This window comes from Rattus norvegicus, chromosome 6 (genome assembly GCF_036323735.1).
Source record: "Rattus norvegicus strain BN/NHsdMcwi chromosome 6, GRCr8, whole genome shotgun sequence".
Lineage (NCBI taxonomy): Eukaryota > Metazoa > Chordata > Mammalia > Rodentia > Muridae > Rattus > Rattus norvegicus.
In genome coordinates this window covers 142,113,521-142,133,755 of record NC_086024.1, presented here as the reverse complement: position 1 = coordinate 142,133,755, position 20,235 = coordinate 142,113,521, and the positions used below count along the sequence as shown (strand labels likewise).

General features: G+C 39.5%; 1 gene segment (V, D, J or C); it reads left to right on the top strand.

Annotated features, from left to right (window-relative positions):
• Positions 1 to 1,341: 1,341 nt before the first annotated feature.
• On the top strand, positions 1,342 to 1,869 carry LOC108351348 (Ig heavy chain V region 102-like). The segment is given in 2 exon segments: positions 1,342 to 1,457; positions 1,541 to 1,869. Coding segments are annotated over 2 exon segments (387 nt in total).
• The last annotated feature ends 18,366 nt before the right edge of the window (positions 1,870 to 20,235 follow it).

Genomic DNA, 20,235 nt, shown 5'->3' with positions numbered 1-20,235 from the left:
CTTTTCAAATTTGGTGATTGATGAGCAAAATATATTCACTTTTTGAGGGAAGATTTCTGGAGGTTCACTCTTTACTAGTGACAATCCTCTCAATGCATATGTAGATAGCAGTAATTAAACTCAGGGTGTTATTAGGTAATGAAACAGAGGAAGTAGGATGCTTGGAAAAGGACTTAGAGGAAGGGCCCGAGGAGAACTATGGGGACTAGTAATGGTAGATTGTGGTGTAAGTCCTGAGAGTGGTGGTATATTATAGCATATTTCACATATTATTGAAATTTTAAAAAAATAAATTTCCTCATAAAATATAGAAATAACGACTTTACATATGTACAGATTTTTCATATGTGTATTTTGTACACTGCGTATATCTCATGATCTCTCTTGTCCCTCCTATTTTGCCTTTATTCTACTAGAGAATTTCATGGCTACAATATCATGTATTTGCGTAAATGTTTCTATATAACTATGAAATTTGTAAGAGCTTCTAATGATAGTAACATTTAATGTCTGTGATTTTGAGATTGTCTTCATTAATTGCTTTTTCCAAAAGCAATGTTAACTTGTTTATTTCTGGTCAAAAATTCTTTCGTGTGTGTGTGTGTGTGTGTGTGTGTGTGTGTGTGTGTGTGTGTGTGTGTGTATAATTTATGATGTATGTAACCCTGTCTTACCGATAAAATCATTTCTTGACATGCCTATAGCTTACTGCTATAACTTAGTTATTGAGGATCCTCCTGAAATAATCTTTTATAATTAAGTACATTTGAAGTACATTTATTCTTAGTAATTGAGTTTGGTACATATAACGTGTTGGAAAAGAAAATATTAGTTGCATATATGAGAAACTAGACTCTAAAAATATAAAAAGTTGGCTGTTATTGAATTTTTTCATTATTAGAAACTTAATCTTCATCATCTTCACCATCACCACAATCATCAAAACCATCATCATCACCATCATCATCACCACAACTACCACCACCATCACTACCTCCACAACCATCATCATCATCATAATCTCATCATCAGAAATCATTATCTGTAAATCAATGTGTTAACATATCACAGACTGGAGCAATCGATACAGGCCACAAATTGATTGAGAGTTTTGTTCCTGTAGTTACATGCACAGCATCTGTCCCGAGTTCATTAAAAGTGACTGGGATGCACTTCCTCAGAGAGGAATAGGATTTGGACCTGAGTATCCTGTTGCCTGACCCGTGGGTCTTTTCAGTCCTTCCTCTTTACAGTTTTTCTCCAGCTGGATTAGGTTCTTATGTAATAAGTCCCCTGTTCATAAATATGCAAATTATCTGAGTCTATAGCAGTACATACAGGGATGTCCACACACTGAACACACTGTATGATCAGTGTCATCTAACAGTCTCTGAATGCAATGATTCTAACCATGGATTGTAGCTGGGTCTTTCTCTTCCTCTTGTCAGTAACTGTAGGTAAGTAGCTCACTATTTAGAAATCTGAAGAGGAGACGGGCTCTGAGATGACAGTGATATCCACTCTGACTTTTCCTCCACAGGAGTTCACTCCCAGGTACAGCTGCAGCAGTCTGGAGCTGAGTTGGTGAAGCCTGGGTCTTCAGTGAAGATGTCCTGCAAGGCTTCTGGCTACACTTTCACCAGCTACTATATATACTGGATAAAGCAGAGGCCTGGACAGGGCCTTGAGTGGATTGGGCGTATTGGTCCTGGAAGTGGAGATACTAACTACAATGAGAAGTTCAAGGGCAAGGCCACATTTACTGTAGACAAATCTTCCAGCACAGCCTACATGCAACTCAGCAGCCTGACACCTGAGGACACTGCGGTCTATTACTGTGCAAGACACAGCATTGTAACCACATGCTGAGTGTGTCAAAAACTCTGAAGGAAAAGGAAGCTGTGCTGGGACTGAGATGACAGAAAGAATAACCTTTAGACTTGCTTGGAAATAGTAATTCTGAATGTCCATTTATTGCTTCCTCCTTACACTCCTATATTGCCTTGTAGTTTTTACAAAGGCAGGTCTATGAAAATTGTGATGCTTATTTAGAATAAACCCATAGTACACCATACCTTGTATTCTCTTCACCAGTGACCACCTCCGTTGACCTGTTTCTTATTCAAATAAAACAGCAAAAAGGGGAACATATATATGGTGTATTAGCTGCATTTTGTTCTCGAGCTTTTAGGTGTGCTGTGAAGCTGCTAATGTATGCTCTCTACAGTTTCTATTTGGAGCACTCAGAGCTATGAGTTTTCCTCTTAGCACTGCTAACTTTGTGTCCCATTAATTTGGGTATGTTGTGCCTTCATTTTCATTTAATTCTAAAACGTCTTTGATTTCCATCTTTATTTCATCCTTGATCAAGTTATCAATGAGTATAGCATTGTTCAACTTCCATGTATATGTGGGCTTTCTGTTGTATTTGTTGTTACTGAAGACAAACCTTAATCTGTCATGGTCTTATATGCTGCATGGGATTGTTTCAATCTTCTTGTATCTGTTGAGGCCTGTTTTGTGACTGATTATGTTGTCAGTTTTTGAGAAGGAACCATATGGTACTGAAGAAAAGGTATACTTTTTGCTTCATGATGAACTGTTCTTTAAATATCTGTTAAATCTATTTATTTCATAACCTCTGTTAGTTTCTCTGTGTATCTGTTTAGTTTGTATGATCTGTTCAATGATGAGAGTGGGGTGTTGAAATCTCCCACTTTTGTTTTGTGAGGTGCAATGTGTGCTTTGAGCTTTAGTAAGGTCTCTTTTTCTTTCTTTTGCTTCTTTCTCTCTCTTCCTTCCTTCCTTCCTTCCTTTCTTTATTAATATTGGATATTTTATGTGTTTACATTTTATTTATCTTTTTTATTAGATATATTTCTTTACTTACATTTCAAATGTTATTCCCTTTCCCGGTTTCCAGTTCATAAGCCCGCACACCCCCCCCACTCCTCCTCTCCCATACTGGTGTTCCCCGCATCCACACTCCTTAACAATCCCACCCAACATTCCTCTGCACTAGGGATCCAACCTTGGCAGGACAAAGGGCTTTTCTTTCCACTGGTGCCCCAACAAGGCTATTCACTGCTATGTATGCAGTTGGAGCACAGGGTCAGTTCGTGTATAGTCTTTCGGTAGTGTTTTAGACCACGGAAGCTCTGGTTGGTTGGCATTGTTGTTCTTATGGGGTTTCAAGCTGCTTCAACTCTTTCAGTCCTTCCACTAATTTCCCCAAAGGGGGGGGGTCCTGTTCTCAGTTCGGCCGTTTGCTGCTAGCATGGCCCTTTTTATTGGACATGTTCTGGATGTGTCTCTCGGGAGGGATCTATAACCAGGACCTTTCACCATGCAGTTTCAAGCTTCATCATTATTATCTAGATTTGCTCTAAACTTGCTTCCATATCCCCTCCTATGGATATGTTTCCCCTTTAAAAGAAGGAGTGGGAGCATCCGCATTTTGGTCATCTTTTTTGAGCTTCCTGTGTTCTGTGGATTGCATCTTTGGTAATTCAAGATTTTGGGTTAATATCCAGTTATCATTGAGAGCATACCAAGTGTGTTTTTATGTGATTGGGTTACCTCACTCAGTATGATATTTTCTGATTCATTCCATTTGCCTATGAATTTCATGAAGTCATTGTTTTTGATAGCTGAGTAGTACTCCATTGTGTAGATTTACCACATTGTGTAGATTTTTTGAATTCAGGTTCTTTACAGCTTTAGGCTATTATAAATAAGGCTGCTATGAACACAGTGGAGCATGTGTCTTTGTTGTATATTAGAGCATCTTTTAGGTATATGCCAAGAAGAGGTATAGCTGGGTCCTCAGGTAGGGGAAGGTCCAATTTTCTGAGGAAGCTCCAGCCTGATTTCCAGAGTGGTTGTAGCAGTTTGCAATTCCACCAACACTGGAGAAGTCTTCCTCTTTCTCCACATCCTAACCAGCATTTGCTGTCACCTGAGTTTTTTTTATTTTAGCCTTTTTGACTGGTATGAGGTGGAATCTCAGTGTTGTTTTGATTTACATTTCGCTGGTGACTAAGGATTTTGAATATTTCTTAAGGTACTTCTCAGCTATTTGATATTTCTCAGCTGAGAATGTTGTGTTAAGCTCTGTGCCCCATTTTTAATAGGGTTATTTGGCTCTCTGGATTCTAACTTCTTGTGTTCTTTGTATATTTTCAATATTAGCCCTCTATCAGATGTAGCATTGGTAAAGATATTTGCCTAATCTGTTGGTTGCCATTTTGTCCTAATGACAATGTCTTCTTCCTTACAGAAGTTTTGCAGTTTTATGAGATCCCATTTATCGATTCTTGATCTTAGAGCATAAGCCATTGGTGTTTTGTTCAGGAAAATTTTCCCTGTGCCCATGTGTTTGAGAATCATCCCCACTTTCTCTTCTATTACTTTGATTGTACCTGGTTCGCTGTGAAGGTCCTTGATCCACTTGGACTTAAGCTTTGTACAGGGTGATAGGAATGGTTTGAGTTTCATTCTACATGCTGACTTCTAGTTGAATCAGCCCCATTTGTTGAAAATGCTCTATTTCTTCCATTGGGTGGTTTTAGGCCCTTTGTCAAAATCAAGTTACCATAGGTATGTGGGCTCATTTCTGGGTTTTCAATTCTGTTCCACGATCTATCTGCCTGTCTCTGTACTAGTACCAAATAGTTTTCATGAATATTGCTCTGTAATACTGTTTGAAGTCAGGGATGGTAATTCCCCCAGAAGGTCTTTTATTGTTGAGTATAGTTTAAGCTATCCTGGTTTTTTTTTATTTCAAATGAATTTGCATACTGCTCTTTCTATCTCTATAAAGAATGGAGTAGGAATTTTGATGCAGATTGCACTGAATCTTTAGATTGTTTTTGGCAAAATAGCCATCTTTACTATATTAATCCTGCCAATTCATAAACATGGGAGATCTTTCTATCTTCTGAGATCTTCCTCAATTTCTTTCTTCAGAGACTTGAATTTCTTTTCATACAGATCTTTCACTTGCTTGGTTAAAGCCACACCGAGATATTTTATATTATTTGGGACTATTGTGAAGGGTGTCATTTCCCTAATTTCTTTCTCAGCCTCTTTATCCTTTGAGTAGAGGAAGGCTACTGTTTTGTTTGAATTTATTTTATATCCTGATACTTTGCTGAAGTTGTTTATCAGGTTAAGTAGTTCTTTGCTGGAACTTTTGGGATCACATAAGTATACTATCATATCATCTGCAAATAGTGATAATTTGATTTCTTCCTTTCCAATTTTTATTCCTTTGATCTCCTTTTGTTTTCTGATTGCTCTGGCTAGGATTTTAAGTACTATATTAATAAGTAGGGAGAGAATAGGCAGCCATGTCTAGTCCCTGGTTTTAATGGGATTTTGTCAAGATTCTCTCCATTTTGTTTGATGTTAGCTACTGGTTTGATGTATATTGCTTTTACTGTGTTTAGATATGGGCCTTGAATTCCTGATCTATCCAGGACTTTTATCAAGGGATGTTGAATTTTGTCAAATGCTTTCTCAGCAACTAATGAAATGATCATGTGGCTTTTATCTTTGAATTGTTTATTTCTTCCTTCAAGTTGTCATTAACGTGTTGTTCAACTTCCATGTATATGTGGGCTTTGTGTCATTATTGTTATTATTGAAGTTATTATTCATTGTTGTTATTAGTCAATTAGTCATATTAGTCATTGTTGTTATTATTCAACACAAAACAAACTAGATTTCCTGGAGAATGCAAAAACCATACTACAAATCTCATCTAAATATCACTAGTTTTCATAAACTTTCCTTAAATTTATTATTTTTGATAATAATACTATTTCATCAATCCATAAAACAACATTATAATCTGAACACGAAAACATTCAAAGACAAAGACACTCCCAGCTATACACTAGACAACTATGATCTGCTCACTTTTCTTTTTTACAGTTTTTGGCAAAATTAAAATGCAATTTTGTTTTCTTTAGTGAATAATGCACTTTCCTTTACTCCTAATATCCCTGCTTCTGTTTGCAATGCAATATGCAGTATATATGCTCTATAGCTTGCTTGCTGGCTTCCTTTTCTCTTCCTTCCTTTCTTTCATCTTCCTTTACTAACATTAGAACATCTTAGATTTTACAACAACTTTATGTTTTTAATTTTATTTATTTATTTTTCTTTATTAATTTGGGTATTTCTTATTTACATTTCATTTGCTATTCCCTTTCCCGGTTTCCAGGCCAACATCCCCCTAGCCCCTCCCCCTCCCCTTCTCTATGGGTGTTCTCCTCCCCATCCTCCCCCAATTAACGCCCTCCCCCCAACAATCACGTTCAGTGGGGATTCAGTCTTGCAGGACCAAGGGCTTCCCCTTCCACTGGTGCTATTACTATGCTATTCATTGCTACCTTTGAGGTTGGAGCCCAGGGTCAGTCCATGTATAGTCTTTGGGTAGTGACTTAGTCCCTTCAAGCTCTGGTTGTTTGGCATTGTTGTTCATATGGGGTCTCAAGCACCTTCAAGTTCTTTCAGTCCTTCCTCTGATTCCTTCAACGGGGGTCTTGTTCTCAGTTCAGTAGTTTGCTGATGGCATTCACCTTTGTCAAAAACTGACTTTATGAAATTCATAGGCAAATGGATGGAAATGGAAAATATCATCCTGAGTGAGTTAAGTCAATCACAGAAAAACACACATGGTATGCATTCATTGATAAGTGGATATTACCCCAAATGCTTTAATTACCCTAGATGCACAGAACACATTAAACTCAAGAAGGATGACCAAAATACGGATGCTTCACTCCTTCTTTAAAAGCAGAACAAGAACACCCTTAGGAGGGAATAGGGAGGCAAAGTTTAGAACAGATGCAGAAGGAACATCCATTCAGAGCCTTCCCCACCTGAGGCCCATACATATACAGCCACCAAACCAGATAAGATGGATGAAGCAAAGAAGTGCAGGTCCACAGGAACCGGATGGAGATGTCTCAGAGAGACACATCCAGAATACAGCAATTACATAGGCGAATGCCATCATTAAACCACTGAACTGAGAATGGACGCCCCGTTGAAGGAATCTTAGAAAGGACTAAAAGAGCTTTAAGGGGCTTGAGACCCCATATGAACAACAATGCCAACCAACCAGAGCTTCCACGAACTAAGCCACTACTCAAAGACTATACATGAACTGACCCTGGACTCCAACTGCAAGCATAACAATGAATACCCTAGTAATAGTACCAGTGGAAGGGGAAGTCCTTGGTCCTGCTAAGACTGAACCCCAGTGAATGTGATTGTTGGGGGGAGGGAGTAAAAGGGGGGAGTATGGGGATGGGAACACCCATTAAGAGGGGAGGGAGAAGGGTTAGGGGGATGTTGGCCTGGAAACCGGGAAGGGGGAGTAACTATCGAAATGTAAATAAGAAATACTCAAGTTAATATAGATGAAAACATAGATTAATATAAAAAAAACAAAAAAGCAAAAACAAACAAACAAACAAAAATATCCTCAGGGGGGTGCCAGTCCATTCTATAATGAAAAGAGAGAAGGTGAAAAGCAGGAAGACATTCTTGGCAGAGCTTGCTTAGTGTAATAAATTGATGGTAAAATTAACTAAAACTCTGCCAATCTGCCACGCAGGAAGCATGGCTACGAATACAGAGCAATTGATGAAGTATTCTTTAAACCACTTGGTCCAGATTCTTTTATTTACAGGGCTCTCAAATGCTCAACAACGAAAATAGGGGAAAGTGACACAGGAGTCCTATTTATTTCTCCATCAAATGAGTTAGCTTGGGACCAATAATCTCTTTGTCACTACAGAATGCTTTCATACTCTAAGAACAAGGGTAAAGGCTGCAAAGGAGAGAATGCATTCCTTTATTGGGGAGAGATTTAGCTTCACAGAAGACTCTCCAATTCCAGTTCTATCCACCAGTGCCAGTCCCGGGCACAGACAGATCCTGGGTGGATTCTTAGTTTCCAACAGACTCCTGGTGTACTTCCACAGTCAGGGAATCCTGTGAGGTACAAACCACAAGTTTAGAGAAAGTGATGAAAGAAAAATGTCAAAATCAGCTCCATCAAACCTGAATAAAGTATGCCCTGCTAAAAACTGGTTGCTATTTTCCCATGAAACAGCAGCTCATGACTTTTCAACTTGGAAACCGAACTGCTAAAAGGCAGGAAGGGTCAGAATCGGGTAGGGATGCAGAAACCAGGGAATGAGACTTGTGGAAAGCACACATCTAACTCACTAGGCATTTAATACAAAACACACACTTTCAGGGAGAGTAGACTGCAAGTTGGCAAACTATTTGAATTTACTGCTTTTATTGCTTTTGGTGAATTTTGAATATTATGTTGGGGTTGGGGATTTAGCTCAGTGGTAGAGTGCTTGCCTACCAAGCACAAGGCCCTGGGTTTGGTCCTCAGCTCCAAAAAAAAAAAAAAAAAAGAATATTATGTTGAACTTCTAGCAATGTTAGTGGAATAATCATTATTATGACAGGGTGTCATATTTAAATTGTTACCAGAAGTCAGACTTGCTAACTGAATACTGTAAATATCCCTTAGAACAGTACAATCACATATCCTTGCTGGGAAGGTTTATTTCTTCAGAGATTGCAGATATTTACAAACAGATTATTTTGCAATCTTCCGTCAGGATAGTTTTATTTTCAAAGCTGTATACAGAAGGAACCTCAGAAATAACATACTTCTGTTTTCTTATTACAGAAGTACAACTATAAACTCAGAAATTCTGTGCCTGGCCAATGCAATGTCCCTAACAAGCTGAAGACTAAGAATGACCAGGTGAAACACCAGGTGACTGAAGTCACACTTACTCTAACATCGTTTCTTGGCAAAAGGAAAATACTTTCTTGTGGGCTAGCCAATTAAGTAGCTGTAACTCACTTTTTAAATGCTTGAATTATTAAGAGCAGGCATCATGTCCATATATGAAAGTGTATTTAAAATATGTGTATATTCTATTGAACAAGAATGCATAAATGTCCCACAGCCCAGAAAACATGTAAATGACTTGTACTTAGTATGAAAGAATTTTCATAGACTGAGTATCTTGCGGAAGGAAAGAATTTCAATGACTTACTCTGTGTTACAGATCACTAAAACTTATGTTGAATTTAAAATATTGTTTGAGGCCGCTGCAGAGAGCCCATGGGCAGCACCCCACGAGCGAACTTGAGCCCCGGGACCACAGGTAAGACCAACTTTTCTGCTGCAAGAAAGCTGCCTGGTGAGCTTGGGACACAGGGAAGCGGAATTCCTCTAGGACCGGGCACATTCTGTGTTTACCGGAAGTCCCACACCCGCGGATCCCGGCCCGCAGCAGCTCTCTGCCCCCAGACCCTGTGAGAGAGAGACCCAACCGCCTGGTCAGGTGGGCACTCCTGAGGCTGCAGAGAAAGAGACCACCAACACTGCTCACCCCTGCCCACACCCCTGGCCCAAGAGGAAACTGTATAAGGCCTCTGGGCTCCCATGGGGGAGGGCCCAGGAGCGGCAGGACCCCTGCCTGAGACACCACCAGAATCTGAAGGAAACAGACCGGATAAACAGTTCTCTGCACCCAAATCCCGTGGGAGGGAGAGCTGAACCTTCAGAGAGGCAGACAAGCCTGGGAAACCAGAAGAGACTGCTCTCTGCACACACATCTCGGACACCAGACGAAAAAGCCAAAGACCATCTGGAACCCTGGTGCACTGAAGCTGCCAGAAGGGGCGGCACAGGTCTTCCTGGTTGCTGCCACTGCAGAGAGCCCGTGGGCAGCACCCCACGAGCGAACTTGAGCCCCGGGACCACAGGTAAGACCAACTTTTCTGCTGCAAGAAAGCTGCCTGGTGAACTCAAGACACAGGCCCACAGGAACAGCTGAAGACCTGTAGAGAGGAAAAACTACACGCCAGAAAGCAGAACACTCTGTCCCCATAACTGACTGAAAGAGAGGAAAACAGGTCTACAGCACTCCTGACACACAGGCTTATAGGACAGTCTAGCCACTGTCAGAAATAGCAGAACAAAGTAACACTAGAGATAATCTGATGGCGAGAGGCAAGCGCAGGAACCCAAGCAACAGAAACCAAGACTACATGGCACCATCGGAGCCCAATTCTCCCATCAAAACAAACATGGAATATCCAAACACACCAGAAAAGCAAGATCTAGTTTCAAAATCATATTTGATCATGATGCTGGAGGACTTCAAGAAAGACGTGAAGAACTCCCTTAGAGAACAAGTAGAAGCCTACAGAGAGGAATCGCAAAAATGCCTGAAAGAATCGCAAAAATCCCTGAAAGAATTCCAGGAAAACATAAATAAACAAGTAGAAGCCCATAGAGAGGAGACACAAAAATCCCTGAAAGAATTCCAGGAAAACACAATCAAACAGCTGAAGGAATTAAAAATGGAAATAGAAGCAATCAAGAAAGAACACATGGAAACAACCCTGGATATAGAAAACCAAAAGAAGAGACAAGGAGCTGTAGATACAAGCTTCACCAACAGAATACAAGAGATGGAAGAGAGAATCTCAGGAGCAGAAGATTCCATAGAAATCATTGACGCAACTGTCAAAGATAATGTAAAGCAGAAAAAGCTACTGGTCCAAAACATACAGGAAATCCAGGACTCATTGAGAAGATCAAACCTAAGGATAATAGGTATAGAAGAGAGTGAAGACTCCCAGCTCAAAGGACCAGTAAATATCTTCAACAAAATCATAGAAGAAAACTTCCCTAACCTAAAAAAAGAGATACCCATAGACATACAAGAAGCCTACAGAACTCCAAATAGATTGGACCAGAAAAGAAACACCTCCCGTCACATAATTGTCAAAACACCAAACGCACAAAATAAAGAAAGAATATTAAAAGCAGTAAGGGAAAAAGGTCAAGTAACATATAAAGGGAGACCTATCAGAATCACACCAGACTTCTCGCCAGAAACTATGAAGGCCAGAAGATCCTGGACTGATGTCATACAGACCCTAAGAGAACACAAATGCCAGCCCAGGTTACTGTATACAGCAAAACTCTCAATTAACATTGATGGAGAAACCAAGATATTCCATGACAAAACCAAATTTACACAATATCTTTCTACAAATCCAGCACTACAAAGGATAATAAATGGTAAAGCCCAACATAAGGAAGCAAGCTATACCCTAGAAGAAGCAAGAAACTAATCGTCTTGGCAACAAAACAAAGAGAATGAAAGCACACAATCATAACCTCACATCCAAATATGAATATAACGGGAAGCAATAATCACTATTCCTTAATATCTCTCAATATCAGTGGCCTCAACTCCCCAATAAAAAGACATAGATTAACAAACTGGATACGCAACGAGGACCCTGCATTCTGCTGCCTACAGGAAACACACCTCAGAGACAAAGACAGACACTACCTCAGAGTGAAATGCTGGAAAACAACTTTCCAAGCAAATGGTCAGAAGAAGCAAGCTGGAGTAGCCATTCTAATATCAAATAAAATCAATTTCCAACTAAAAGTCATCAAAAAAGATAAGGAAGGACACTTCATATTCATCAAAGGAAAAATCCACCAAGATGAACTCTCAATCCTAAATATCTATGCCCCAAATACAAGGGCACCTACATACGTAAAAGAAACCTTACTAAAGCTCAAAACACACATTGCACCTCACACAATAATAGTGGGAGATTTCAATACCCCACTCTCATCAATGGACAGATCATGGAAACAGAAATTAAACAGTGATGTCGACAGACTAAGAGAAGTCATGAGCCAAATGGACTTAACTGATATTTATAGAACATTCTATCCTAAAGCAAAAGGATATACCTTCTTCTCAGCTCCTCATGGTACTTTCTCCAAAATTGACCATATAATTGGTCAAAAAACGGGCCTCAACAGGTACAGAAAGATAGAAATAATCCCATGCGTGCTATCGGACCACCACGGCCTAAAACTGGTCTTCAATAACAATAAGGGAAGAATGCCCACATATACGTGGAAATTGAACAATGCTCTACTCAATGATAACCTGGTCAAGGAAGAAATAAAGAAAGAAATTAAAAACATTTTAGAATTTAATGAAAATGAAGATACAACATACCCAAACTTATGGGACACAATGAAAGCTGTGCTAAGAGGAAAACACATACCGCTGAGTGCCTGCAGAAAGAAACAGGAAAGAGCATATGTCAGCAGCTTGACAGCACACCTAAAAGCTCTAGAACAAAAAGAAGCAAATACACCCAGGAGGAGTAGAAGGCAGGAAATAATCAAACTCAGAGCTGAAATCAACCAAGTAGAAACAAAAAGGACCATAGAAAGAATCAACAGAACCAAAAGTTGGTTCTTTGAGAAAATCAACAAGATAGATAAACCCTTAGCCAGACTAACGAGAGGACACAGAGAGTGCGTCCAAATTAACAAAATCAGAAATGAAAAGGGAGACATAATTACAGATTCAGAGGAAATTCAAAAAATCATCAGATCTTACTATAAAAACCTATATTCAACAAAACTTGAAAATCTTCAGGAAATGGACAATTTCCTAGACAGATATCAGGTATTGAAGTTAAATCAGGAACAGATAAACCAGTTAAACAACCCCATAACTCCTAAGGAAATAGAAGCAGTCATTAAAGGTCTCCCAACCAAAAAGAGCCCAGGTCCAGACGGGTTTAGTGCATAATTCTATCAAACCTTCATAGAAGACCTCATACCAATATTATCCAAACTATTCCACAAAATTGAAACAGATGGAGCACTACCGAATTCCTTCTACGAAGCCACAATTACTCTTATACCTAAACCACACAAAGACCCAACAAAGAAAGAGAACTTCAGACCAATTTCCCTTATGAATATCGACGCAAAAATACTCAATAAAATTCTGGCAAACCGAATTCAAGAGCACATCAAAACAATCATCCACCATGATCAAGTAGGCTTCATCCCAGGCATGCAGGGATGGTTCAATATACGGAAAACCATCAACGTGATCCATCATATAAACAAACTGAAATAACAGAACCACATGATCATTTCATTAGATGCTGAGAAAGCATTTGACAAAATTCAACACCCCTTCATGATAAAAGTCCTGGAAAGAATAGGAATTCAAGGCCCATACCTAAACATAGTAAAAGCCATATACAGCAAACCAGTTGCTAACATTAAACTAAATGGAGAGAAACTTGAAGCAATCCCACTAAAATCAGGGACTAGACAAGGCTGCCCACTCTCTCCCTACTTATTCAATATGTTTCTTGAAGTTCTGGCTAGAGCAATCAGACAACAAAAGGATGTCAAGGGGATACAGATCGGAAAAGAAGAAGTCAAAATATCACTATTTGCAGATGACATGATAGTTTATTTAAGTGATCCCAAAAGTTCCACCAGAGAACTACTAAAGCTGATAAACAACTTCAGCAAAGTGGCTGGGTATAAAATTAACTCAAATAAATCAGTTGCCTTCCTCTATACAAAAGAGAAACAAGCCGAGAAAGAAATTAGGGAAACGACACCCTTCATAATAGACCCAAATAATATAAAGTACCTCGGTGTGACTTTAACCAAGCAAGTAAAAGATCTGTACAATAAGAACTTCAAGACACTGAGGAAAGAAATTGAAGAAGACCTCAGAAGATGGAAAGATCTCCCATGCTCATGGATTGGCAGGATTAATATAGTAAAAATGGCCATTTTACCAAAAGCAATCTACAGATTCAATGCAATCCCCATCAAAATACCAATCCAATTCTTCAAAGAGTTAGACAGAACAATTTGCAAATTCATCTGGAATAACAAAAAACCCAGGATAGCTAAAGCTATCCTCAACAATAAAAGGACTTCAGGGGGAATCACTATCCCTGAACTCAAGCAGTATTACAGAGCAATAGTGATAAAAACTGCATGGTATTGGTACAGAGACAGACAGATAGACCAATGGAATAGAATTGAAGACCCAGAAATGAACCCACACACCTATGGTCACTTGATTTTTGACAAAGGAGCCAAAACCATCCAATGGAAAAAAGATAGCATTTTCAGCAAATGGTGCTGGTTCAACTGGAGGGCAACATGTAGACGAATGCAGATCGATCCATCCTTATCACCCTGTACAAAGCTTAAGTCCAAGTGGATCAAAGACCTCCACATCAAACCAGACACAATCAAACTAATAGAAGAAAAACTAGGGAAGCATCTGGAACACATGGGCACTGGAAAAAATTTCCTGAACAATACACCAATGGCTTATGCTCTAAGATCAAGAATCAACAAATGGGATCTCATAAAACTGCAAAGCTTCTGTAAGGCAAAGGACACGGTGGTTAGGACAAAACGGCAACCAACAGACTGGGAAAAGATCTTTACCAATCCTACAACAGATAGAGGCCTTATATCCAAAATATACAAAGAACTCAAGAAGTTAGACCGCAGGGAAACAAATAACCCTATTAAAAATGGGGTTCATAGCTAAACAAAGAATTCACAGTTGAGGAATGCCGAATGGCTGAGAAACACCTAAAGAAATGTTCAACATCTTTAGTCATAAGGGAAATGCAAATCAAAACAACCCTGAGATTTCACCTCACACCAGTGAGAATGGCTAAGATCAAAGACTCAGGTGACAGCAGATGCTGGCGAGGATGTGGAGAAAGAGGAACACTCCTCCATTGTTGGTGGGATTGCAGACTGGTACAACCATTCTGGAAATCAGTCTGGAGGTTCCTCAGAAAATTGGACATTGAACTGCCTGAGGATCCAGCTATACCTCTCTTGGCCATATACCCAAAAGATGCCTCAACATATAAAAGAGACAAGTGTTCCACTATGTTCATCGCAGCCTTATTTATAATAGCCAGAAGCTGGAAAGAACCCAGATGCCCTTCAACAGATGAATGGATACAGAAAATGTGGTACATCTACATAATGGAATATTACTCAGCTATCAAAAACAACGAGTTTATGAAATTTGTAGGCAAATGGTTGGAACTGGAAAATGTCATCCTGAGTGAGCTAACCCAATCACAGAAAGACATACATGGTATGCACTCATTGATAAGTGGCTTTTAGCCCAAATGCTTGAATTACCCTAGATCCCTAGAACAAACGAAACTCAAGACAGATGATCAAAATGTGAATGCTTCACTCCTTCTTTAAATGAGGAAAAAGAATACCCTTGGCAGGGAAGGGAGAGGCAAAGATTAAAACAGAGACTGAAGGAACACCCATTCAGATCCTGCCCCACATGTGGCCCATACATATACAGCCACCCAATTAGACAAGATGGATGAAGCAAAGAAGTGCAGACTGACAGGAGCCGGATGTAGATCGCTCCTGAGAGACACAGCCAGAATACAGCAAATACAGAGGCGAATGCCAGCAGCAAACCACTGAACTGAGAATAAGTCCCCCGTTGAAGGAATCAGAGAAAGAACTGGAAGAGCTTGAAGGGGCTCGAGACCCCAAAAGTACAACAATGTCAAGCAACCAGAGCTTCCAGGGACTAAGCCACTACCTAAATACTATACATGGACTGACCCTGGACTCTGACCCCATAGGTAGCAATGAATATCCTAGTAAGAGCACCAGTGGAAGGGGAAGCCCTGGGTCCTGCTAAGCCTGAACCCCCAGTGAACTAGACTATGGGGGGAGGGCGGCAATGGGGGGAGGGTTGGGGGGGAACACCCATAAGGAAGGGGAGGGGGGAGGGGGATGTTTGCCCGGAAACCGGGAAAGGGAATAACACTTGAAATGTATATAAGAAATACTCAAGTTAATAAAAAAAAATAAAATAAAATATTGTTTGAAATATCAGTCTTTTCATAAAAATTCATCTTCTCTCCTCCAACTAAAAGTCTGGAATGATCACCAGGCATGCAAGCATTCCTGATCTGGCATCTGAATTGGATGTGAGCCTCCAATATACCTGAAAGGCATATTTCCAATGTTTGTAAGACCTTGGTTTAAGTAGTTATCTGTTACATACTGAAAAGGTAAATTTGAAATGCCCAGATAACTTATAGATCTAAGCTGCAGAGTGTGTAGCCACTACGGAATCCATTGTAGCCATTCCACTGAAAATTGCTATATATCTATGTCGATATCCAGATATACCACTCTGTGACATATATCCAAAGGAATTTACATCATGCTAGAGGCACTTGCTCCATCATTTTCATTGCTGCTGTATTGATGTTAGCCAAAATTGGAAACAGACTACTGTCTGTCAGTGGAAAAATTGATATGAAAAGTCATACCTGGGGCTGATCCTTACCTGTCTTATGCTTGCTGTTTCAGTCTCTTCCAGATCACATTACTATTGTTCAATTGATTGAGAGGGCTTTTTCTTCTTGTATACTGTATCTCCTTTAGCCCCTACACTTTTTTCAGCCACATCTATTGTTTTCCATGAACTCTGAGGAGTTTGATTTGATGGAGGTCCACTCCAACGTCTCACTTTCTGCATACTGTTGGGCTTGAATCTTGGTATTTCTTATCAAGTTTATTTTTATGGGAACCCTGAGTGAATGGACAAATGGATTTCTGTTTTGCCTCCACTTTTGGCATTTTATGGTTTCTTGATTTAGCTTCTACAACATCAACATAATTAGTTTTGTTTTATCATATACATTTAAATTTCTAACTTTTCCTTTTATAATTTGGAAGCCTTTCTTTCGAAAGAAATAATAGAAATGGAGTCAATCCAGTTGAAAGTAGTAAAGAGCAACTGGATGTAGTGGAGGGACAAGAAAATGTTATGAAGATATATTGTATGACAGAAAATATTTTTTAAAAAGTGGAAAAAGGAAAAGGAAATTTAGTATATTTACACAACAGATTATTACCCAGCTCTTAAAAATAGAAAATCATGATAGTCACATGTAAATGGATTGAGCTACAAAAAAATCAGTAACACTGACTCCAAAAGCCAAGAATGTATATATTCTTTCAATGAGGATCTTAGACTTTAAATATTCCATAGGCAGGCTAGACAAAAGAGATAGAGTAAGGAACTACAAAGAAAGGATGTATGTTTCTAGGAGAGGAAATAGAATGGATGGATAGAAGGGAAGATAAGGAAGTGGGGACCAAATTAGGAGGGAAGTGATATTGGTTAAGGCAAGAAATGATGAGACACCTATAACTAAGTACAATTTTATGGGTCATATGGAATCCTAATGCAATAGAAACTTCTTAAAATTTATACAAAGATGAAAGAAACATAAATGGAGTCATAAAACAATGAGGGAGAAAAATTCCCAACTATGTATCTCTCTTCACCAAGTAAAACCTTCCTTTTTAGGAATGGGTTACACTAAATATGTTTGATAATGTACACCCAGGGAAATTACCTGTCTTAACGTTCCTATTGCTCTGATGAAACAGCATAACCACAAATCAAGTTCAGAAGGAAAATATTTATTTGACTTAAAATATCAGATTAATATTCGTCATTGTGTGAAGTCAGGACAGTGATTCATACAAGGATCCTGGAGGCAGGAGATGATACAGAGATCATGGAGGCTGGTACATAAAAGTCTGCTTTCCCTGGCTTCTTCAGCCAGATTTCTTATAGAACCCAGTACCCCTGGGTCATGTTTGGCATCACACACAATGGGCTGAGTCCTGTTCCATTCATCACTAGTTGAGAAATTGTCTTAATTGAAAATTATGTACATGTTTTCTCAACTGAGGCTCCTTCAACTCTGATGACTCTAACTTATGCCAAGTTGACTAACAAACCCCATAGTTTACTCCCAAACACCCAGCCTATTTCCAAGATTATTGGTTATTCTCAAGTAGTTGAGAGCAAGGCCCAATTCCTGATTACAGTATCTGTACAAGTCAGTGAACATGAAGTTGAGTGTGAGTCTACTTTTAGCTTTTACTCTTTTGATTTTACATTTTTACTGATTATTTTATTTATATTTCAGATAGTATTCTCCTTCCCAGTTTCTCTTCCATAAGCCTCCTATCCCCTCCTCCTCCCCCTGCATGCATAAGGTGCTCCCCTACCCATTACCCATTCCTGTCTCAGAACCCTAGTATTCCACCACCCTGGGTCAAGTTTCCACAAGACCAAGGACAGCACTTGTATTCGTAAAGATTTCATGAGCTGAATTTTTCTGCATTGAAGGATGATTTTGAAAGTTGATCCTAAGGATGAGAAAAATCTTTAAAATGATGTAGAATTTTATTTAATTTTATTTTTCTTGAATATTTTTTATATTTACATTTCAAATGTTATCCCACCCCCCATCCCCCTCCTCCTCTCCCTGCTTCTGTGATGATGCTCCCACTTCCACCCATGCACTCCCTCCTCAACCTTCTGGCATTCCCCTACAATGAGCCTTCACAGTCCTAAGTGCTTTTCCTTCTACTGATGCTGAACAATGCCATGTTCTGCTACCTATGTGATTAGATCTATGAGTCCCTCCATGTGTACTCCGTGTTTGTTGTTTTACTTAATAGGAGCTTTGGGGGTGGATCTGGTTGGTTTTTATTGTTATCATTCCTATAGTGTAGCAAACCTTTTCAGCTCCTACATTCCTTGCCCATCCACACTGATAAGTGGTTATTAGCCAAAAAGAAGCTCAGAGTACCCATGATACAACTCATTGAACATATGAAACCCAAGAAGAAAAACGATCACACTAAAGTTTGGATGCTAAATCCTACTAGGAAGGGGGAAGAAAATAATCTCTGGGAGAGAGGGATTTGTGAGGAAGAGAGGAGAAGGAGAGAAAAGGGGGACAGTTCAGATATGGAGAGGAGATGGGGGAGAGGTAAAGAGGGTCAGGAATTTGAAAGTAGGTGTGTAACAATTGGGGTGGGGAACTGTGAGTAGCAATTTGAAAGTCCCAGATGACAGGAAAGCAAGAGGCTACCAAGTCTCAACAGGAAGAATGTTAGCCGAAATCCACAAAAAGGGGAAATGCAACCTCTAGAGACCATACATGGTGAAGAGGCACAGCCCCCGGTTGAGAGATAGAGCCATCCATTGACCTCAAAAATATTAATCTAGAAATCCTCTTGTCAAAAGGAAATGCAAGGACAAAGAGTGGAGCAGAGACTGAAAGAAAGGCCATCCAATGACTGGCCCAACTAGGGGTCCCTGCCATCTGCAGACACCAAACCCAGACACTATTGCTGATGCCAAAATGTGCTTACTAACAGGAGCCAGGGATAGCTATCCCAAGAGAGGCTATGCCAGATCCAGACCAATGCACATCTGTCTGTACACAGCCTACCATCAGACTGAGTATGGAGCAATTACCCTTAATGACTAGTGTTCATAGAACCAGAAAGCATTTGCACACTGCCAAAAAATGAAGGTAAACAACAATCCAGTTACAAACCCTATGATATAAAATCATGATCTGCATGCAAGATATGCTGGTTCCACTGTCACAAATCTTATGGGTTTAAACAAATCATACCTGTTTGGATTATTAGCCCACTCCAAAAAAAAGAACCCACCGCAGACACTGCTTTGTTGGCCAGGAACCTAATACTGGATAGAGCATGGAATAATAAGATAGCCAAATTTTACAGTTTTGAAAACAAGGAATACACTTAGACAAACAAAACAGAAAAACAGCCACAACAACAACAACAACAACAACAACAACAAAAAGAAACAAAAAGCAGCAATACAGTGATTACTAATGACATTCTGTTCTACAAGTTCATTAATGTCTAACTCAGCCATCATCAAAGAAGGTCCATTTGGTAATAGATATGAACAAATTCATCATTTTTTGACTCATATGTATGAATGTGCCAGGAACTCGTTCATGTTTGTTCAAATATATTGGTATGCACGACTCATTGCAGTTGTTCCAAACACAGGTGATCTTCTAACAAAGAAAGGAAAGAACCTGTTATCTCCTTTCATTACCTTTAAAAAGTGGGAATTGCTAGAGTTAGATTTAACTGCTACTAGGGAGGAACCTGGTTTTCAGAGGGACTTTATAGTAATATTGGCACAACTTAAAATCAATCTTTAGTACATCAGTTATTATCCCCAGGTAAACAAGAGCCATTTCACAATGCAGCTGAGACCTGTACTCACTAGGCTATATGATATTCCTTAAGGTAAACCGTGTAACTTCAGTGTAAGCCATGATACTCCTACCTGCATGGAGCCTCATGATCATCAGGTGACACAATGTAGTGAATTTTCCCCTTTTGAGATCCGGTGGTTGTGGAGGGGACTC